Source organism: Pieris napi, chromosome 20, assembly GCF_905475465.1.
Source record: "Pieris napi chromosome 20, ilPieNapi1.2, whole genome shotgun sequence".
NCBI lineage: Eukaryota > Metazoa > Arthropoda > Insecta > Lepidoptera > Pieridae > Pieris > Pieris napi.
Genome location: NC_062253.1, coordinates 8804831 through 8829208, shown reverse-complemented (window position 1 = coordinate 8829208; position 24378 = coordinate 8804831). Strand labels below are relative to the sequence as shown.

Genomic DNA, 24378 nt, shown 5'->3' with positions numbered 1-24378 from the left:
TACATTCAGCACAAGACCTTGAGTCACACGGTATTCCTATTTTAAACGAAGCAATTGATTCGAAGCCTAACCAAATATTAGTTTTCCAATGGTATAAAAACAGCATTCAAGTTCGTGACGTGTCCCGTGAAAAACAAAGAATCTTAGAAGTTTTTCTACCCATAGATAATGAAAATTTAATCAAACAATTCCTGAAAGAATACATAAAACCCAAAAAGAAATATTTTATATATTTCGAAAATACGGAACATCGCAAACAATTCAGCAACATGGTAATTAGGCTTTTTAAAGGTGGATCAATTCAATTTTATGAGTGTACGGAAAGAATCGTTTTTATTGACGATGAAAATGAACAGAAAGCCGTTATTCTGAAATTTCATCTCGGAAAAACCTGTCACAGAGGTATTCAAGAAACTTTTACACACATCAGGCGACACTTCTTTTGGAATAACATGAAAGAAACTATATCAGCAGTAATTAATTCTTGTGAAGCCTGTAAACAAATGAAATATGACCGAAAGCCTTTGAAACCATATTTACAGTTAACTCAAACGCAAGATGCCCCATTCCAGGAATTATTTATAGATATATTTAGTATCGAAGGAAAAACATACCTCACCTTAGTTGACGCTTTTAGCAAACTAGGACAGGCGATTGAAATTCCTAGTAAAGGCACACCTGACGTTATCCGCGCACTAATAAAATACTTTTCATTTTACGGTATACCTAAGAAAATAAGCTGCGACCCTGGTACTGAATTCAACAACGATCTATTGAAAGAAATGATGTCACTCTATAAAATCCAAATACATATCGGCACGCCTAGGAACCCTAATTCAATGGGAATAGTTGAACGTTTTCATTCCACCTTAATCGAAATTTACAGACTGGCAAAATACGAACAACAATGTACCGACGCCGCATCTATTATGACCTACTCTATCATGGCATATAATAATGCGATTCATAGTGTAACAACTTTAACACCGTTTGAAGTAGTGTTTGGCCATGTAGATTCTGAAAACCCATTCAATATAGACTTCGAGAAACAATACTTGCAAAAATTAATTAAAGACCACGCCAAAAGAATAAAAGTTTTATATAAATACATATCTGATAAAATGTTAACGTTTAAGGAAAACTCTAGAGAAAAACGCGGTGGCGAATCCGACGTCCCGTTACCAGAAGGGAAAACCATTTTCACAAAATTAATAAACACTCGCAGAAGTAAGGACAAACCTTGTTTTGAAAAGGCCATAGTTACAGGAAAACCTGAAAGAAACACCATCCCTATTACAATTAGAGGTAAACACAAAAAGGTACCAATTAAAAACATAAAACGACCTTCAAAGGTGGTGCTTAGTGATCATGATGACACTCACGAGCCCCAGCTTGGGCCTTCAACTTCAAAAGGTTGAAAACAATTCAGGGATTCGTAAGACAGGGAACAGCCTTCATCCAACAAGATAACTGGCTTATTTTTAAGGTATTAGATTTAAATGGCCTACTGATGGAATTAGAATAAAACAATAGGAAATATAGTAATTTTAGTAAGATAGTAAGTGATGATAAGCCTTAGTTTAAAGATTTTTTAGGAATAAGGGAACAAGTAGAGTATTTAGAAAGAATAACTACTGAAAAGATTAGGCAAATAATCCCTTCACACCGAGTACGAAGAGGAATATTGAACCCTCTAGGCTCTATTATTAAAATGATAACTGGAAACTTAGATCAGAAAGATGCTCAACGATATGAACAGTTAATAAATCAATTAGGTAATCAACAAAATTTCCACAAACAAGCGTTTAACAGTTGTTTCCAAAATGTTAGATGGACTCATTAATTCATCAGAAATATTACACAATAACTCAAAAATTATGGACGAAAGACTAAAACGTGTAAAAAAATAATGTTAATAGACATAAGTACTAAAGAAAATAATGCAGTATACTCTACATATGTTTTAAGTTTATATAATCTTTTTATAAGTAATTTTAAAACGCTTTATATAAAAATAAGCGAATTAGAAAGATACGATTAATGTTAAATCATACATGATAGACAGGAAAATAACTTTTGTATTAGAGGTAGCTTTAATAGCCAATTCAACTTAAAGTTATAATAGAATGTATCCCTTACCTATCTTTCATGACCCTAAAAACCTAACCTTAATAATCATTCCTAAATATCCCTATATCCTGGTGAAAGGTGTAACATACTTACCGCTTATACAGCCTTGCAAACAAGTCTCTGAGGAAAATTTTATAATCTCTGCACACAAGAAAACAGGGCAACCGTATCCTGAAACGACATGCATTGAGGAGTTGATGACCTTCAAGGAAAACCCATCCAACTGTTACCAGAATACAGTAATTATAGAAGAGTGTTCATACAGAAAATATGTCATCAGAACGTATCCCATCCATTAAGCTGCTGGAGTTACAGCCACCAGTGAACTCTAAGGAAAATCAGAATCCAGTAAACTTACAAGGAATGGACCCTAGTGACCTGCAGGCTGCAACACATGTCTTACATGCTGAAACAACTTAACAGAGAAAGTGATAGTGAAATGGGCAATTCAGTGAAAGTGAAAATCATTAGTTTAGGCACTCTCTTATTGTATTTTTGATAATTGTTGTGTTTTTTTTTATAAAAAATAAGATTATTAATATGTTGCAGTGGCGAAATAATCAGAATTTACATGTGCAATCCCCTGATAATTTCGCTCTTCAGGAGGGAGGAGTTATATAACCCCGTGTGTCACCACCATAAGTATATTTTATATAAACAAAACCATTGCAACATAGTAGTACAAAGATCCTTTATATTTCAATAGCCGAAGTGCTGTTACATGATTTACGAACCACTCTTAGTTCTTACTAAGTAACGTTTCCTTGTAGAGCGTGAGAACAATGTGTCAGCACAACGGTCACGTAGGCCTTTAAGAATAGGATATAAATATAATAGAATACTTGTAATATTTAGTATTAAACGGACCTCAAATCGGACCGGTTGTATTCATTTTAACTTTAAGTTTTTTAAAAACCCATTTTTCGCGGACCCACTACTTGACTACCTACACCAAATGTATGCGAGTTTCTACCGTAAACAGGTGACGTAATATAAAATTCGCATCAGTTTGAAAACTTGTTCGTAAAAATTGGATAAATTCGAGATAAAATTAAATGATAAATGTGAAATACGTAATATTTATTCCGATAAAAGTTATATGTCTTTGAAATATATCCCATATTTAAAAATAATAATTCCTTGAATCGAAACCATATTCATACTCGTGGTTACTAAGTTAATCACTCGACTTTTTCTTCTCACTGTGGTCAGTTAACCTTCATTAGGCTATCAAGTTATGACCTAAATATCTTAGTAAAAGGCTGTATTGTATACTTCTGATAGACAACAAAAATCCTTAAGAAGATCATCAGTGTGCATCATCTGGATATTATTTTGTTGAAATAAGATAATACTGGAGTATTGTGATCTATTGGGCTGCATGTTTGTCCACATATTGTGTTGGAAACTAAATGTCGTATCGATATGTTATAACTCAGGTATGGTGGTAATAACTGTGGTATTCCAACTTAGGGAACAGCAAGTTTCATCAAAGCCGGTTAAGTAGTTTTAAAATATATAAATTACTTTTATTTTCGTAGAACTTATTTTATTTCGTTGCAATCTAACAATTAAGCTTTAAAGTGCGTATATATAAGACCGTAAAATATAAATATTTATATAAAAGAAGACACGCGCAGTAGAACATTTTTTTTATAGTACAGGGGAAAGGCTCGCGAGTGCTTTGCCGGCCTTTTAAGTATTGTTTCGGGAACACTTCAGTGTGTAAAATACTGATATTATTTTTCACCCACCTCAGCATAGGCTAAATATCTAAGGGTAACTCGGCTACCTAGTAACCTAAAAACACGCTTAAAACTCTCAGAAAAAAGGTTTTCTAAACATTTTTATTGTGTACAGCTATACCCATTATACATTTTTACTTCAAATGTTTTTGCGATAAGCTTTTTCTTCCTATTATGTTAGCATAAAACTCATATTGGGTTCGTGAGTACCTATTCTATAATATGCCATTAAGTAAAGTTAATTAATACTTCTAATAATTGGAAGGTACTATGTTTCACTGCCCTTTGCTTTCATAAATTCTGAGTACAACTGTAAATCTATGTAGGTACTCTGATAGAATAAGGGAGAAAGATTCGTAAAGAATAAACTCAAAAATCGATTAAAAAATTTCACCATTTGAATGCTTAATTTTCTCCAAAAATATATCTAAATAACAGCTGTGCTCTGCGGTTTTAACCGCATTAATTCGGTCGTAGCACGATGTTCTATAGCCTAAAGGTTTTCTCGGTAAATAGACGTTTGAATGCAAAAAGAATATTCTTTTGTCAGACATATGATGTCGCGCGGAATTTTTTGTAAATATTGATGTCTTCTATAAACCTGTAGTATAGCACTTTCCTCTATTGTGAATAGTTTCCGGAGCGGAGTTTGCTTTCATACAGAACCCTAATTTTTTTTCATCAGGGATACCGTAGGGTTCTAATAGTCAAAGAATTGTTTAAATCGGTCTAGTTGTTTTGGAGCCTCTTCAATGCAAACAAACAATCAAATCTTTGCTGTTTATAATATAATAGATTTAACAGCTGTGCGACGTCCTGTACAGTAGAAAACCACGCGACGAATTGTGTTAAAAAATTGTTTATCCAACTAAATGTAAATACTCGCGTAACCTAACAAACTAAATTAGCTAAGGTTTAAAAAATTACGTAAAGCGCCATCTATGCGTTCATACACACATCCTTACCATTTTAAGTAGATTTATTCACACACACAACACAACACTAGTATTTCAGTGACATGTCTACGAAAGTCGCGGTAAAACTGCGGTGAGCCACGGCCGGTGACTGGACTCAATACGATAAGGACGCGTCTACAAACACGTTTTTGTTAATGGATCCTTACAAAACTTGATTTGTACGATCTAGAGGCTTCTATGCATCTGCATCCTACTTAGATAATAACCAATTTCAAATAGATATTATTAAAATTTATTAAGGGTAATTTCCGCTACTCTGCTCTATAAATACGTTAAACTGATAAGGCGCTTAGTATGATTTATTTAACAAAAAGTTATTTTTTTAAATATATTATATACATTAAAGGGGATATACATATATATATATATATATATAGTTAAAATATAAATATATATTTATACATTAAAGAGGATGCTTAGTTCTATAATTCAGCGCAGTGGCGATGAGAACTTGGAGAAACTGATCGTGGTTGGTAAGACAGAAGGCAAAAGACGTGGCCGGTCACCAACCAGATGGATAATATATATTTATATTTTAACTATATGTATATTATATACATTAAAGGGGATCCTTGATATTGATAGCCAATGTTCTATAGTCATTTTAAACGGCAGCGTGTTGCGTGTCAATGTTACAGATACCGGCAAACTTCTTGAGCACAAGGGGTGGAAAGTTTGCGCATCGTACGGGACGCGCGGGACACAAACGTCAACTGATTTACCAATCACGCGAAAAGTGATACCTAAAAATCGCAATTCAAGATGTTTGCCGGTTTCTATAATACGCGTAAATTGAAACTATAATATAATGCTAAACAGCAAAAGACATTTACTTTAAAGGTATTTGTTATGTCCGATAGTGTCTGATGGTGGTGTCAGGTATTTTCAATATTTTAAAGAACTCTTCATATCTGTTAGAGATAGGAAGACCCGTTTTATATTAACCCAGTAACACCACGTGCTAATCATATAATTTCACACATATATATATGTGTATATAATTATAATAGTATAGTGTGGCGCATGCTCAACGATTTTTCATTTAGGGCATTTTTTTATGTTACAGGCAGACGGGTAGGTGGCTCACCTGATGTTAATTGATACCGCCGCCCATGGGCACTCGCACTGCCAGAAGGTTCGCAAGCGCACTGCCGGCCTTTAAAGAATTGGTACGCTCTTTCCTTGAAGGACCGTAAGTCGAATTGGTTCGGAAATACTTCAGTGGGCATCTGGTTCCACATAGTGGTGGTGCGTGGCAGAAATTGCCTTAAGAATCGCTTAGTTGTGGAACGACGGACGTCAATTTATTTGTTTACTTATAATAAAATATAATAAAATATTTATGTTGTTGTCTATGCTATTCCATTAAATTAGTAATAGTTACTTTATAATTGAGGTAGGGTTGCTGTGCATACATCATGTGTTTACTTATTGGTTATTTTGCAAAATAACTGTATCATATGGTTGTCTCTTAATACTGTATTGTACCTACTCTTGATACTAGCACGAAAAGCTTACATTAACTTTGTCATATCAGTATAAATTAAATTGGTAATTGAGTTGCCTAACCTTATCTGCTTTAAACTATTTAAATTTGATTGAAATTAATATTTTCTATAAAGAACTATCAAACTAATTTATCAAAATCTAGCTGTTAAGATGAAGTTTTATCTAGAATAAACTTAGCAATAAGCCTGAATTAGATAAAACTATCACGATTATTTATTTTCAAACTAAAATATAATTTATTAAAGAATTATTTCCTGTTGCTATAATATATGTTAATTGATTAGTGTGAATGATCCCTTAGTATAAGCTGTTGGGCGTTCTTAAGCCCCCAAATCGCTAAGTGCGTGAGAATTTTTTATCCTTTAATCCTACTTAAATTACATTTCTAATGTCACCTCAAGATAAACTGCTGATTAAACGTTCCAAATTAACCTTGAATTCTAATTCGCGGTATAAGGCATGGAGCTGGAATATTTCTATTTTATAAATTTTAGCGAGTACTATTGTGTATTGAATTCCGGATATCACTATCCCGGTATATTCCAAAACGTTTAAGAAAAGACCTCCAGACTCATTCCGATAATCGTACTAGCATAATTATGTGACTAGAATCGAAAATATTATCTATACTAATATTATACATAGGAAAGATTTGTATGTAAGTATGTTTATAACGAATTGACTCAAAAAGTACTGGACCGATTTAAAAAATTCTTTCACCATTTGAATGCTACATTATCACTATTAATATAGGCAATTTCAATTGAAAGAAAAAAATAAGGATGCCGACTAAAACTACAATAATGTTACCCAAGGTGTAAAAAAATGCCTATATCTTTCATCGCATGCGCTGCGAAAACAATTGATGATAGAAAAAAAACATGTTCCACATTATTAAAGAACATATCAATATCTACAAAAAAAAATTAAAAAAAAATGTCCACCTGTGCGAAGCCGAATAGTGAATATTATACTAACCCATTTAACCCACTTATTTTCACGAACCACTCACTGACGAGTCATGGGGCCAAGATTCCGGTCCAGACCCAGACTGCATGCCCTGCAATTCCTGCACTGCATGCCTCACTTTATCACAAATATTTACGTGCGGGTTTTATTGTAGATTCAGTTTTAATTACTAATCAGTTAAATTTTCAACCAAATCTAAAAGATATTATTTCTGTTTCTAAATATCTATTGGAATCGCTTACTTGTTGTGCTATGTAGGTAACAAGAGGTTAGGCACCGAAGTTATGTACAATGTACATAGCATATTTTTTTGGAACAAAACTTTAATTTTAAATGTAGCGTTCGCCATGTACGAGTTTCAATAGAAAATGTAAAATAATCGAATGACAAGTACATTTATTAAACACCTGTCCCTTCAAATAATTTACAAATAATGGTAGGGGAGCCCAAGAGGGGATTTCGGGATTTACTAAAGCGCGGCAGATTAATATATAGGGGGATACCTTGTATCCGGTTAAGTACCTCCACAAAATATGAGGCCCATATATAAGGCCGCGTGTGAAGGAGACAGGATCAGATTAGTAAAAAAAAATTGACCATCAGAAATTCCCGAGCGCGTCAGATTAAGGTAGAGTGAGTTAATTACATCCTAAAAAGTGTATATTCCACTAATCTGACAATTTTAGAGTGACGGAAAAAAAGGGGAGGGCAACAAAGTTGTAAAAAAAAACGCCATCTCGACATTCTCGAGCGTAGCTAATTTTTTTTTTATTTTGAAGGAAATAATTCAAGAATAATGAAAAATATATAATCTGATGATTTCCGCAAGCCGAAATAACAAAAATTCGTCGATAAAGTTAAATGCGTGCAGCTGCGTGATGCCTACATTTCCTTAAACCGATCGGAATCTACTAAACGGCGTTCTAAATATTTCCTTCAAAATTACATTTCCTGTGAATTTGAACCGATTCGGACCGATAGATTTTGAGAAATTTTGAAAAATCTTAAAAAAATAAGAATTTTTTTTTTTTAAGTGGTTTCTTTATCGATCAACTTCAAAAACTAATCCGCCTTTGAGCTTGAAAAAACCACGTCGATCGCCACCAAGCTGGTCAAAAGCGGTTGATTAGTTCGAGAGATATCATGAACGAAAGAAACCCGAAAAAGTGTTTTTTCGGGATTACTCAGAAATTTGTGGTTCGATCAATTAAAATTGCAAAATTACTTATGATGATGATAAAATTGCGTCGAATGCCGCCAACCGCGTGAAAATTGCTTGATCCATTCAAAAGTTATTGCGGTTTGAAAATTCCAAAAATAGTGTTCTATGAAACTTCTATCAGACTTTCGAGCTGGGAGAGCTCAAATGCATAGAAATGTTATTTCTTTGAACTCAGCGAGCTCAAAATATCAATTTTAAGCGCCCAGGAATGGAATTAGCGGGAAGTTGCAGGGATGGCCCTTTAGGTGAACCGTTTTTCTAAATTTTTTTTGTCAGATCAGGCGAATCCCTCTAGATAATCGTCAGATTATGAGACAGTACGTTTAGAACATAAAGATGAACCACATATATCTTAATCTGACGCGCTTGAGTATTTCAAAATTGCGATTTTTTTTTGCAAATTATGAAAATGGCCGTGGGTTTGCGTCCCATCGAAATCGTCAGATTAGTGAATGAGAGCTTTTTTTTGGTGCACTTAACACTCCCTTAGAAAATCTGACGCGCTCGATAATTTTTATTTTTTTTTCATTTTCAACCCTTAAATACAACCACCCGCATCATGCAAACAATCAGATTAACATACGTACATTATTAAAAATACGTAGGCCATTGATGCTATCAATATCTGACGCGCTCGAGTATGTCCATGCAACAGTTTTTTTTTACATATTTAACAATCTATAGCCGCTTCCCCCACCGATGAAAAGGTATATATCATATAACATTTTTTTCTTCTTATTATCTAAGCTTTGCATCCCAATAGGTCTCTACGACGCTCGAGTAAATCCCCATTTAGCATCGTGGGCTCCCCTACCATAATAATAATTTTATAAATTTAATTTATAACACGAAATAAAATGTCACTACTGTAAAATCGCTTCTCTAATGTCGGTTATATCGAAAATAGCCGTCAGTCGGAACATATTTTTTAATGGAAATTTATTATTATGTTTTTTAGCCGAATCTCATCATCTCAAAATTACAAATCTAAATAAATATTAATACTGGATTAGTTTAGGCCTTAATTAGAGATTAGGCAGTAATTGACCTCTTTAACTTTCAAGCTATTAAAATCTTTACTTAAAGAAGCGTTACAACGACTGTGTTACATACTGTTTTGTAATTGGGAAATTAAAAACACACATTATTCAAACCCAATTTATTCAAAGCAAAAACTATTCTACCTATTCATACAAAACTCTCATACATACTTAAAATAAAAATGATATGATGAACTTAATAAACATCACTCAAACACAGCCAACTTCGCTTTAATTCGCAGTTGAAATAAAATGTATTTTATCCAAAAAACTAGTCGTAATTGCATTAATATTTTTTCAGGACCCGGGTAGCAACAAACGAATGTGCTTTAGATAAATTAAGAATTACGCCTGGTATTTGGAAAAAAAAAATGGTTAAATTTTATATAGTTTCTAAAGCTTATTTGTATTGACAATTCCTAACACATAGTTTACTACATTATTAAAGTTATTGTGTGATTTTTTAATGTCATGGCTTTGGAGCCAATAAAATTAAAAGTCTATACCGCGCTTATCAAGCGAATTATGATTTGACATGAACTTAAAGAAAAATTAACGACCAACTTAATAGGAATCAACAATTTCACTTTAAAAATTAATTAAACCTATATTCAGTAAAAAATATAATTTCATTCTGAAAGAATAAAATGTCTAAAATGGCGACGACCGTTCACTTTGGTCACCCTCAACGTAATGGTTTGAAATAATATTGTGCGCGATTTCATTACTAAACCGCCATCATTAAATACTGGGAAACCCGATAAATCGTGTTAAACATATGGAAATCTATGATTCACGATATTCCAAATCTTGAATTGTCAATAAACACTATATAAAGGCAAGTAAAATTACGAAATTTAGGAGGATATCTTTATTTCTTTTCCTCGATTAAGCATAAAATGCGATACATTTTCGTATGTTAGGAAAGTAATCATTGTTGCGGGGACAACACGTATCAAATTCGGTTTCAGTCCCTTGTAGAAACCACGCCATCCCTCGTGCCTGTAAAGTTAATTCAGTTATATATTCTAAAGTATGAAAATGGCGTAAAACAATTCATATACTTACCAAAAATGTTGGATTTGGGTATCAAATTATTTTTATTTGACGACGCATTAAAAGCGTAGATAAAAATTCAATATTAAAAATTTGGCAAAGCGCCATCTAGGCGAGAAATAAAACATTAAAACGAGGTGAATAAAAACAATTGGCACAATATCAATTTGCTATCTTTTATTGATTACACAAATTGAAAAGGCGAGTTAGAAACATTGAAAATTAGCGATCAATATATAAAAGTAAATAATTGTGGCCAGCCACCGAAATAAATTAATAGCGAACGAATGATAAATGTCAATCACGTCATTTGGTGTATATTTTTCCGTTTCACGCAGTTTAGTAAGAGTATAAACTATTTTACAACAAACAAAAGCCAGGCTAAGGAGACTAGTCAGATTACAAAAAATAGCAGTTAAAACTGCTATATTCTCAGTGTGAAATGTCACAGCACATTTAAATAAAAATATAACGGAGTTAAGAGAGCCTCTCGCTGACCACAACTGTACCAAACATTAGAGTTAAAATAAATTACGTTTAAATCCGTTCAAAATTTATTTAAATGTATCTCACTCGCACACCAAAGACAATATTACGTCAAGAGTTTATTTATTGGAAAGCCTCCTTACGTGGCTAATACACAAATAAAAAATAAGATATACTCTGTTGTTGCTTTTTAGTCTTACTGCAATGCATGTCACAGATACACATTTTAAATCTATTCTAAAATTAAAAATTTTCAAAATGGCGACAATTTTAAAAACGCGTGAATTCGAATTATTGATTTTAAAATGACATTCTGACAATGAAGATGGGGAGTTTTTAATGACAGTTAAAAATTATTCTAAACAAAGATCCTAACGTCGTCTCACCACACATGTAACATTTAAATGTCTTTTACAACTGATTTCTAAGTACTATTATCACAAAAATCAATTTAATTCTAAATTAATTAACCGATCTGATGGGAATTACATTACACATATTACGACTAATACAAACACATGTCGTGAGACAGGCTTTACATAATTTCAGTTCAGGGTTGCCTATTCCATTTTTTTAATTATCTTCCTGAATAGGCAGCCCTGGAGTTACCATGACCGTAAGCAAGATACTTGAAATTCATTGTGGACCTTAAGACGAAAGCAGTAAAGTCGCTATTACGATTCACGGGATTTCAAAGACTAAAGACTAAATGTCTGTCAATTGTAAAATAAACCTTAATACAATGCAATAAAGAATTTAATCGAACGAATCTTGCTGTCAGTCATGGTGTAGGCTCTGAATGGCTACAATAATACAATCGTACAACAATTAAATTCGTCTAAAACAAAACCTGTCACAACTAATACAATTCAAAGATGGGAAGGGACTGACAAAATGCACTTTATAACTCTTAAATACCGCTTACCGCTAAGCTTACCTTAATCGCCGCCATGTCTTTCGTTGACAGTGACAGCTGTCAAAACTAAGCACAGATTATCAATTGCTACCAAATTAGCTAGTCTTGCTTGAAATGACGACTTGTAACCATCATTGTCTCAAAAGAGTAGAATGTTTTGAGAATGCAGTGACAGTTATAGTTTGAGACACGTTTTGACACTTTACACAGATTATCGTTTTGCACAGATCATCATTCCAAGCTTAAATACAGATAAAAAATCACAAGTGTACGTTTTTCCCATCAGATAGAGTGAATCAATCGTTATTAGTGAATTTCTCCCAAATTAACATGACGAGGCATATGTTAGGCGTTACATGTAGGAGATACGGCGTGAGTCCTTTGTAGAAGCCGCGAAATCGCTCGTACCTCCAAGTTTCAGTAACGCAGTGCCACGCCCCTTGGTACACCCTGTGCTGATCCTGCAGACGGGCGCGAATCACTTGATACGGGTACGTTGCACCCGCAGCTAGCAGCTTCGACACTGCCGCGAACGTCAGGTATTCTACCGACGTCTGTAATGTTAAATTAAAGATTAAGAATAAGGCAACATATAAAAACAAAATTTTGACATAAAGGTATAATGTAACAATGCAGCTTCGTTCAAATTGATATATATATAAAAGGATTATTCTATTATTAATGTATCAATAGTTTTATAGTGTAGATAAAATATATTCTTCAAAGTGTCTGGATGTGCTTTGTACTAAACACCATCACTTCGACTATAAGGCTATGTTCAGATGGCAAAAACTTGACGCGCGTTTTCAAATCGCGCGACTAGACATTGTGGTATTTTCATACAACTGTTCACATGAGCGCGCGTTAACGCGCGTCAACGCGGCGCTCAGAGAAAAAGTCTCTAGACGCAGGTGATCGCGCGTTGACGCGCGCTTTGATATTAATGTAATTTCCGTTTGCTGTTCAGATGAGCGCGCGCTTTCATTGCGATTGCATGTAATTTTGTACATTTTCGTAATTATATTTTGTTCTCGCATTTAAAATGAGTGAAATTGAAGATATTGACATCGACTTACTAATCGATGAAGTAGAAAAAAGGTCAGCAAGTTGGAATATAGCAAATTTGTATAAAAAATATAATATAATTTGTATTTTTTTTCAAAATTGGATGAACCCAATGTGTACGTTTTCTTTTTCTATATTTTTCTTTATAATATAACCACAAAATAATAGCCTTTTCCACGTCCATTTTCTACGTTCTACCGAACTAGACTGACGAGTACTCTCGCAACGTGCGTTAGCGCTCATCATCTGAACGCTCTTCAAATTTGATCGCGCGTTACATGTGAACATAGCCTTAAATCACACTATACCCTTGCATTTACACTTCTAACTTTGCACCATTTTTTTGAAATATATAGTTAAAAATTTTATGAATGTTCGGTTTGTCAATAAATTATCAATTATAGGGGAGTCCTTTAAATTAAATTCAAAGAAAATGTGTAAAAATATAAAATACAGGAGAAATTTATGCCAATAATAACATAGAGATACTACGAGCCATAGATTGACGCAGTCCTATATATTTTACATAAGAAAAAATTATTCATTGTTAATACATTTCTACTGTTTATGGACTGAAGCAGTATCGTTAATTCGATTTTAAACATTATTTAAATTATTAATGAAAAAATTATATCACGCTATGCAGTCGAAGTCCTTGAAAAATTCTTTAAGGTCAAAAGATTTTTGTTTCACCAAGAATCGAACCTGCAAGTTATCTCCTGTTTATTATTAATTAACAATTGTTTGAACTCTCACCAATTTTATGTCAATGGGCAGATTTCTATATTGATTGTATCTATTTTTCATTTCTTCATATGTCATAAATTGTAGAGCGCCGTGTGATACTCCAAACATGCCAGGAACGAAGCCCTGAAATCAAATATTTCTGGATTAACTAGAGAAATTCTTTCATCTTTGGTCTTTAGAAGCGTTCAAGTATTGCGTAACGTATTTTGGGAGGGGGGGGGTCCTTTTGTAAAACGTTACGATGCGGGGCGGGGATTAAATTATGAGTTATTGTTAATATTTTTTTCGACTTACACCACATAATAGTAACTAAAAAGTCACTAGGTGGTCACGAAACGTTTTACTATACTTGGGTACTGAAAAACGTTACGACGCGTTACATGGGGGGGGGGTGTCAATAATCTCCAAAAGTTGCGTTACGTAATACTTGAACGCTCCCTTTGGCCCTAGGCAGTGAAACGGGTGCACTGAAACGTGGTAAATTATGTTTTATTCCCTTCATTAGAGGCAATATGTAGTTCAACAATTCGTTCGAGATGAAAATTAGAAAAAATATGTGATGGAAGTTTTCTAAATTGTCGAATTAATCTGTTCTAAAATGATTATATCCGCAGGTGTAAAATCATAATCTTATTAAAATTTTACTTAATTTGATTTTAAATAAAACCAAAGAAAATATCATACTTTTATAATTACTCCGCAAAAAAATTATCGAGTACCTACTAATATTTCATATATATATATATAATTCGACTACGTGTGAATGCCACTGAAATCCTCTTAAACGGCTGGACCGAATGGAATAAATTTTTCAGATAATACCCATTTCAGTTTCCGGTTGGATCTATTATAAACGTACTAAATAACCGTTAACATGTTATGAACGACTCTGAGTAGCTATTTATCGGAACTGATAACGCACTTTACACTTAAAGAACGATGTCCCAATTGTGCGTAGCGGAAAATTTTGATACAATTATCATTTTAACAACACAAAAACCGCTTCATTCATAATACTATGAATTGAGCTATGCTAAGCTAGCTGAGGCAGATTACCTTAAGGCAATTCCATTTTAAGACACACTGTAACTCAGTAAAAGTTAACTATAGTAGTGTGTGTGTTACTTTTAAAATTCGAACTCCATACTGTTTATAAAATTCGAATTTTAAATTTCAAAATGCTAATAGACAACAATGTGGCCCATAGTATATCATTAGACCGTGATTATCATTTGAGTTCCAAATTTGAAAATAGGCAGTTTAGAGTAACCTCAACTCCACACAGATAAGATATTAACCTTCATAATCATAATGTCACAATAATATTGTGTCTATCTTTAACTCGGTGATCAAAATATTTGAGATAATTAGCTGGTAGTAATATTTATGGCCGCACTGCGACATTTTTAAACCTGCTAATGTTCTCTTACTCTTTTGGCAGAGCGGTGTAAATATACGAAGCCGACATCGAAAAATTACACTCACACACACACACACTAAACCTCGTTCATTTTATCGAACCAAAGTCGTAAATATTACCAAAGTCCACTAGGTGAAATTTAAATTATACTAAAAGATATCATTTTATTTATTATATAAAATGATAGTACATATTTAAAAATAATATAATTTATTTAAAATAAAAGTACGTGCTAATTCTTAAAAAGCCGGCAACGCACTTGCGAGCCTACTGGAAATTCACATTGTTAATTAAGTCCATGGGCGGCGGTATCACTTAAAATCAGGTGAGCAGGACGCCAGTTTACCTCCGATTAGGTACATAAAAATCTCGTAAATTAAAATCGCTTTATAATTAAGTATTAAATCGACCGTTACATAACTGGCATTCCGACGTCTGGCTTATCGAAACTTTTCATTAAAACCTCAACAATGAACGAAACTTATAAATACGCGATTTTAATCAGAATATAAATTCTGAGGTGACCGGATTAAGTGTAAAAAGCGTGAAAATCTTCTTTTAATTAAATATCGTAATATGTATAATTAACCAAGATGTGGAATTGCTATTATTTAAATTTTCTAAGGAAATGTTTCACAATGTATGGATAAAGTACCAAAAAAGCTATGCAACACAAATTATTTGAGAGATAAATCGTGCTATTTGACACTTCATCGGACTTATAACTTATCATGGACTTTATGTGACGAATAGTGCTATCTGACAGTCGTGAAACGCAACAATTGTGTTTATCAATAAGTAATAAATAGCTAATTTGGAATTTATGTAGAACTTATCCGCACATTGGTGAAACAGACCCTAAGAATTATAAATTAGTTTTTAAACTTTCCCAATCGCAGGGTTGACATTTAATGGTGAACGAATTTTTGACTTTCAGTAATTTTTAGGTTTATTTATTTATTTTTTATTTTTTTAAAGACAATTCACACCAATTGACCTAGTCCCATGCTAAGCTGGTGAAGCTTGTGTTATGGGTACTAGGCAACGGATATACATGCATATTATAGATAGATATACATATAAATAAATATTTAAACACCCAAGACCTAAGAACAACACCAAATGCTCATCACATCGATGTTCGCCTCAGCCGGGGATCGAACCCGGGACCCATGGATTCGCAGTCAGGGGTACTAACCACTAGACCAATGAGTCGTCAATTATAAGCACACAAAACAAATCTTTCCTGTTTACAATTTCAGTGTAAATTTATGAGGTAAATTACTAACATGATTTATCAAATGAATTTAAAAAAACAAAGCCCTCATAAAACCTAAACACAGTTTTAACGAAAACACATTTTGACAGAAATTATATGTCATAATTTTATGCCGCTTTAACCCTTTATAGATTTTGGCATCAGATTGCATTTTGCTTCGTACTTTTTTAGGCTTGGTCTCTGTGCCTAGAGCTAAGTAACACTTCAGTATGTGAAAAATGTATTGAATTTTGCCATATGGGTTTGTAGTCCGCACTACATCACGTTTCTGAATCTCATCATGAAACCTTAAACGTGCTTTACGATATTTGCCTTCACTGTACATGTAATTATGCACATATCTATCTATTGGTGCACATTTATAACAAACTAGCAGACCGGCCAAGCGTTGCTGTGGCTAAGGGTTTTGTTATATTAAATAGTGGTAAGCTTTTCAAGGAAAACGGTGGGAGAACGCCAGTCATGGGGACCACCATGCTTTATTGGTGGTTATGCCATTAAATTGTAGCTTATGTGAAACGTTGGTGCTTTCAACACAGCGCCATCTGTTAGAATTGTGACTGTTAAATAATAAACAAATATTCTGCAATAAAATAATATTGCGGGTAGATGTAAGCTATCCTATCTTTTAAGTTGGATCAAACTACACACGGTGAAATTTGATTGATATCGGTTCGGTAGTTTAGGAGTCCATAGCGGACAAACAAGCGACCCTATCTCACCAAAACTTTTTACAGCTCTATTAGAATCAATGTTCAGAAAACTACATTGGGCAAATTGTGGACTTAACATAAATGGAGAGTTCCTGTCACATCTACGCTTTGCCGATGACATAGTAATACTGTCAAATACTCATGAAAACCTACAAATCATGTTTTCAACACTAAACACTGTAAGTAAAAATATAGGCTTACAAATGAACATGACAAAAACTAAAATTATGACCAATGATGACCGCATAATTACAACAATAGAGTCATGTGTAATAGAGTATGTAAATACATTTATCTAGGCCAACTCATTTCCCTGGACGATCTCACAGAAAAAGAGCTAAGTCGACGAATCGCCGTCTCATGGAAAAAAATCTGGGCAAACAGAGATATATTCAAAAACAAAAAAATACCAATTCACTTAAAGAAAAAACTGTATGACAGCACGATTCTACCATGCCTATTATACGGCTGCCAGACATGCTCTCTAACAAAAAAAACAAATAAAAAAAACTGTCAGTATTCCAAAGAGCAACAGAGAGATCGATGCTGGGTGTAAGACTAAGTGATAGAGTAAAAAATATAGAGATCCGGAAACAAACCAACTTAATAGATGCTGCTGAAATGTACTGCAAACTCAAATGGAAATGGGCAGACACTTAACAAGAGTAAATGACGGAAGATAGAGTGAACGCGTACTTCATTGGTATCCCAGAGACGGCCGAAGGAACAGAGGTCATCCCGTTACGAGATGGAGAGATGAGATACATGACATGGCCGGCAACACCTGGACAAGGGACGCTCAGAACCGACACAGATGGCAGAATATGGAGGAGGCCCATCAAAGTCAAAGTCAAATCATTTATTTCAATTAGACCATCTAAAATGGCACTTTTGAACGTCAAAAAAAATATATTTAAGAAGATTCTAGTTGCCCCTTCCAAAAGGTAGTTTCGTGTGGAGAAGAATGGGCAAGAAACTCCACACTTACTCTTTTCAAATAGGTTTACAATATTTTGTTACATTTGTTAAATAATTATATGTGAAGACAATGTACTCTTAGCATAAACTACTATACAAAAAAAGTTAGTATACATGTTCCTCACATATTTACAAATATCGAAACCGTAGAATATTAACATTAAAGAGTAATAAAAATATTAAAAAGAACACAACAAAACAGTGTGTGAGATACAAAAAAAATAATTACATTTGTAGCATTATAAATAAAAAATAATAATAATAATAACCAAAATATGCTAAAGCAAAAAATCAGCAGCATCACCGGGTACCCAACTAATGAAACAATTAGTTATTTAATATTAAATATAATACTAACAATAAATTAAGAAAACTAAATACTAACACAGCTAAAGTAATGTTATTTAAGGTTGGCAATAAAAGGCTTTTGAATTTGAAAGCGGACAAACAACGTGACACGTAATATATATATTTAGATTTTATGAATATATATGATGTCATTCAAAAAGATGATTATTCAATGGACTGTACTGAAAATAAACGTAAAATGCTTTTGGCATTTACGTTGTTTTACGTTTAAACGTTAATAAGGTCGTTCTTGGCAAAACATCAAAATATATTTCAGATGTTTTGTTTCTACTATAACTGAGAATGAAAATTACGTAGGACTTAGGAGTCTTCATTCCTTCATAGGGCACATGTGGCGTACAACTTGACACTAATGGTATAGAGATGACTACGACCTTTAATTTATAAATTTATAAATAAAACGCTTTTAAAATAGTAATTATTAAAATTAATTAAAGCAGTGTTGGCATAGCGGCTTCAGTGACTCTCAACCCTGAGGTCGTAGGTTCGATCCCCGGCTGTGCACCAATGGACTTTCCTTCTATGTGCGCATTTAACATTCGATCGTACGGTGAAGGAAACCAGCTTGCCTTAGACCCAAAAAGACAACGGCGTGCGTCAGGCACAGAAGGCTGATCACCTACTTGCCTATTAGATCATGAAACAGATACAGAAATCTGAGGCCGAGACCTAAAAAGGTCATCGATTTTTTTATTAAAACGCTTTTAAACAGATTTTCACTACAAATTACTAATGGGCTGGAACCTTGTCATATTAAACATAGCGCCAAATTTAATAATACGTACATAAAATTAAACTAGTGTTTGCAGGACACTGACGCCTAATCATCTTAGGTGCCTATAAACAGTGCTAAATTAAAAAAGTCAAATTTTTGCCTAATCAACACTGTCTTTGTGATATATTTGAATATGTTTTTAACATTTGTTTACAAAACGACGATAAAACGCATGCACTTATCAGCGAATTCTGTGATTTATTGGGAATAATCTACGCGGTAAAGATATGGATATATCTTGAAATCGTTACATAACACTTCATATAGTTAATGAATATAAAACGAACAAACAATAGCCAATATATATACCCGCGACGAAGAATCATATATTGTACTAAGTTTTATATTTAGTAATATTAAAAGATAAGATTGATATAATCAAATCCAATCTAATAATGTTAATTACGAACTTTGAAAGACTTTATTATCATGGAAATTGGATACAAATTGCATTATGCTTTTACTACCCTCTTGTTTAAATAACTTTGTTCCAAAGCTAAGGACTAGCGTCTATATAATTAGCTACAATATAATTTTTAAATAAAATAAATAAATATCATTGTGAAAATATTAGATGTTATTTTTATACATTTCGGTAAGCAACCCGACGTTTTATGCTTCTAAGTAATTTGTGGTCGGTTCTAGCTATTTTGGAAGAAATTTTATACCTTCAATTAGAGTATAGGAAGAACCATATAAAATACACCCTTTCGCGCAGCCTGGACATACAACGACCGATATTTAAGCCTTGACTTGTTTTAAAATGAGAATTAAGAATAACCATAGCGCAATATCACCTGCATCATGAGCATACCCCACATACACACCTTCACGTACATACCCTCACTTTTACACAATAACACATCACAGCCTAATTAGGTATTACTTAGTACTGAACTTATGTATTGAATATTTTTTATTGTTTTTTCCCTTTTGTAAATGTATGAACTTTTTTGTAAATATTATGTATTCCATCTTTGGCTATATATTTAATATAACACTATAAATATATTAATTGTTTGTTTTTCTACACATTTTTTGTTAGCTGTAGAATTACGAAATAAATAAATAGGTCTATGACGAATATTTATAGCATTTAAACAAGTCAATGTTTCTGTAAAACAAATAAAACATCGATTTATATTGAAGTAAATTCGTTATGGAAGTTTATTTATACGTGAAATACCGCATAATCTAGACATTGAGACTCACCCTATATAGACCCCGAATGCCTTCTGTCCGATAAATCTTAGTAAGTCCATCGACCATCCCTTTATATCTCTTGTTATCAGCTACATGCTCTTCGCTGTATTGCAGACAGAGCCTGGTTTTAACCACCCAAATGGGGTTTGTCATCAACAGAGAGAGGATCCCGGCCTCTGCCGCGGCTAGCATATGAAGGCCGGGTCCTAGGGGCGTCCGGGCATTGCCGCCTTGAATCCATGTTTTTATTGCATTATAGCTGAAACATAAACACAAAGTATAGAGAACATGAGTGTTGGTTAGTGTGTTACGCGTATGATTGCAGCTTGAGTCGTTCCCGAGCTATATATAATTATATATACTTGTACGGCGACGACCAAACACCGACCGGTATGTTTAAATAAATCGATAACACATGTCAAGGGTACAGAATAGTGGTAGTATACCAAAAACTATGTAGGGGTGTAACCAGTGGGTACTGGATTATTATCAGCTGTAACATAAAAAATTAAACTTTATAGTATAAATATATCGACATAGGCATCATCATATATCATCATATGTTTTATTAGGTACAATTCCAATTCATAAGATAGGCCTCGAAACAGGTTTTTGCATCAATATTTTCTTTTTTATTTTGTTGTGCTGCGTACATGTAAACAAGTTATAAATTTGTTCGTCGTCCCGGTGGACAGATAAATTATGTTTGCGTTTCCGCCATACTATAAACTCCCATTTTTAAACTATGTATATAATAAATTAAATTTTAAATAAATAATCATAAAAAAAGTTCAAATATTTCAAATTCCTGAAGTAGAATCATATATCTAAAATATTTGCAGCCCCTCGACAGAACTATTAGCTTTTTTGCAATTGTATCAATCATGTATTTTATATAGATTTATTAATCTAGTGCAATGAGAAATGTCGCTGATCACCTGCTTGCCTATTAGCTACAGAAATCTGAGGCCAAAACCTTAACAGAAAAATGTCTTATGCATTTTAATAAGTGTTCATAAATTGACAATACAGATAAAAAAGTATGTTATGTTTACTGGTTTATGGATTATCATGAATTCTCGTAATACTATTGTTTGACATATACATTGTATTCAATCAGCCAATGGAAAGAGATAATTTGAGGATCAAATATACAAGGTTATTGAACCCAAAGAAATTACAATAACACTAATAAACTCTTTAAAAACTTTCAATCCAATTTAAGTTATAAGTGATATGGATTTTGATTCTAGAATAACAGGTACATACTTAATTAGTTTTACAAATATGTATATCAGAAAACAAGTAATGACAATACTGGGATCTTGTCATATTAGTCCAAATATGACTCTAGTAGTTATGAGAGAAATATGTAACAATCCTATCAGTGAACAGCAGCTTATTGTTCAAATAAGCTTTACATTTGGATTGTAAGTATTTTTTTATGAGTGAAAAGTAAAAAGATTCAATATTATATACAAAACTAGTAGACTCGGCCAAGCGTTGCTGTGGCTAAGGTTTTTGTTATATTCCATAGTAGCAAACACCAGGTCCCATGCGGACCACCATGCTTTTTTGGTGGTTATGCTATTAAATTGTAGCTTATGTGAAACGTTGGTACTTTCAACACAGCGCCATCTGTTAGAATTGTGACTATCAAATAATAAACAAATATTTTGCAATAAAATAAGTTGCATCAAACTACACACAGTGTGCAAATTTGTTGATATCGGTTCGGTAGTTTAGGAGTCTATAGCGGAAAAACAACGTGACACGTAATTTATATATATTAAGATAAGTTGGAAGGCTAACACGATCAAGATTGAATAATAATAAAAAATTCACTTACAATAAGAAATAGAAGCCCCAAGCTGAACCAGAGCCCCAGACATTCGGAGTGACTCCTCTATACAGACCCCGGACACCTTCTTTCTTGACAATTGTCACGAAAGCGCTGCCGAGGCCATCGTATCGCGGAACTGTCGCTGTCCGGCCGTCATTTACTAGAAAAAAGGATTTCCTTACTTAGCCGCAAGGTTAAAAGCAAGTTTCTTAGAAAATTGATCTCCTTGCATTTGCACAAATATCCAAGATAAATAGATCATGCTGTCTTCATATATATGTAAAATGTGAAGTGAATTGTAAACAATTATAATGTAAAACAACTTCACACTTGTTAATAGATTCGCTTTACTACATAGATATTTACTTCCTATTATTGTATAATTTGTCTAGTATTCTATAACAAAAGTTATAAAATTTTATGTTATGACTGCTTACAACTAAATAGATTTTAGTGGATTTAATGGAAATTAACATATGATTTTATTTTATAGTTAATATTTGAAGCATCAGCACAAATATATATAAGAATTCAATTCCTAAATTTTTATTTTTAAACTTCTAATGCATTATTAATTTGTACAGTACATAGTATGTTAAGTGGTAGTGTTAAATTAATGATGTATGTTTGTAAATAAAAAAATATAAATAAATGTAATATCTGAATGATACTGTACACTTTTTAATGTTACAATATTTATTATAAATATTTTTTCTTTATATTGCAGTAACAAAAAAAAGAATAAAGAAATTATAAACAAACATGTACAACAATAACTAAAAGTAAGTTTATCAGCCGTGACCCCCAACCAATAATTATGCCAGAAATCGGAACCACCTATTTAGCATCATGCACAAAGTATAGTTTTATATTTTTGTACCAACTATATCTGCCACAGAGTCCTTTGAGCTATACAAGAATAATGTTTTTTAAACTTAAGCTTGCTGTAACTACTACACCAATATTATTAACCAACCTTTCTTTGTTATGAACAAAGACACACATATATCAAAATGTATCTTGATTTGTGTTCCAAGCTAATGTATAATATGTTACCTCATATATAATACAGTAACACTAACATAACATGATGATAATATTATATCAAACAAAGATCAAAATATATTCAGTATAATTGTGGTGCAAATGAATATTGCATCACCTGTTTGTAATCTTAGGTTATATGCAGTCTACAAGCATAAGTTCAAGGTCACAACATTTACTAAAAATTTCACTATTAAACGACAATTGCACATCGGCCCTATTTCAAAACAAAATAGATATAACCTTAGTATCAAAGGTTGCGCTGTAGGCTAAGGCATGGTAATTTCTATACATGGTCAAAACTTACCAGCGAATCTAATTTTGATCAAATCTAGAGGGTGCAAGATCAGAGTCGACGTTACACCACCAGATATTCCAGCTACCAAATGTTCATATTTGATATGACTAAGAAGAGCGAGTTTAGAAGACGACGTATTAGGATTCTTCATTGTGGTCATGATTGATTAAATCACAGCGGAAACATTTTGTATGGACCGAATAGATATTTACACTTGCCGCAAACTTTTCCAGGTATCTTTAGCGAAATTAATTAAAATACTATTGTCACTGCACATCATTGCTTTCCTAATATTTCGTCGAAATGAAATAGGCGTGAGGGAAATGATTTCCACATGATTTCTTTCAAATTTCAACTCGACTCGTCAGTCGTTTTTCAATTTGCACCAATTCTGACGTTTATCAACATGTCTAAAATGTCAAATACCAATTACCTTAAATTGTCATTTGATAGATTGACACTTAACACTACAACCCTGGAGGAAGGAATACTGTGCAGTATTGCCAGATGGGGCTATTTAGCGCCAATGGGGCGCTCGGTATCTCCCTTACCGAGCGGCGATATTATTTTATTCGCTGGCTACAGGTAGCCGAT

The 24378-nt window shown here is 33.2% G+C and overlaps 2 protein-coding genes across 2 annotated transcripts in view; both read right to left on the bottom strand.

The window, feature by feature from the left end:
* The window catches only part of LOC125059817 (ras-related protein Rab-32), a 46316-nt gene extending 41367 nt beyond the window's left edge, over positions 1–4949 (bottom strand). The window contains exon 1 of the mRNA XM_047664450.1: positions 4841–4949. Coding sequence (XP_047520406.1) covers positions 4841–4843 — 3 coding nt within the window. The 5' untranslated portion in view covers positions 4844–4949. The remainder of the gene's footprint in view (positions 1–4840) is intronic.
* Positions 4950–9696: 4747 nt separating this feature from the next.
* Positions 9697–24190, bottom strand: LOC125059821 (mitochondrial folate transporter/carrier). The gene is made up of 6 exons (XM_047664454.1): positions 23794–24190; positions 22449–22602; positions 20609–20858; positions 13872–13985; positions 12459–12604; positions 9697–10594 (listed from the first exon to the last, which is right to left on the bottom strand). Exons 1-6 carry the CDS (start codon positions 23942–23944, stop codon positions 10450–10452), a joined length of 960 nt encoding a protein of 319 aa, XP_047520410.1. The 5' UTR covers positions 23945–24190; the 3' UTR covers positions 9697–10449.
* Positions 24191–24378: the final 188 nt, after the last annotated feature.

Coding starts and splice junctions, on each gene's coding strand:
- LOC125059821 (XM_047664454.1), bottom strand. CDS start 23,944: ATGACCACAATGAAGAATCCTAATACGTCGTCTTCTAAACTCGCTCTT. Junction 13,986..20,608: donor GCATTCGGGGTCTATATAGG/GTGAGTCTCAAT, acceptor ATTTGATTTCAG/GGCTTCGTTCCTGGCATGTT. Junction 12,605..13,871: donor TGCCCATTGACATAAAATTG/GTGAGAGTTCAA, acceptor TTAACATTACAG/ACGTCGGTAGAATACCTGAC.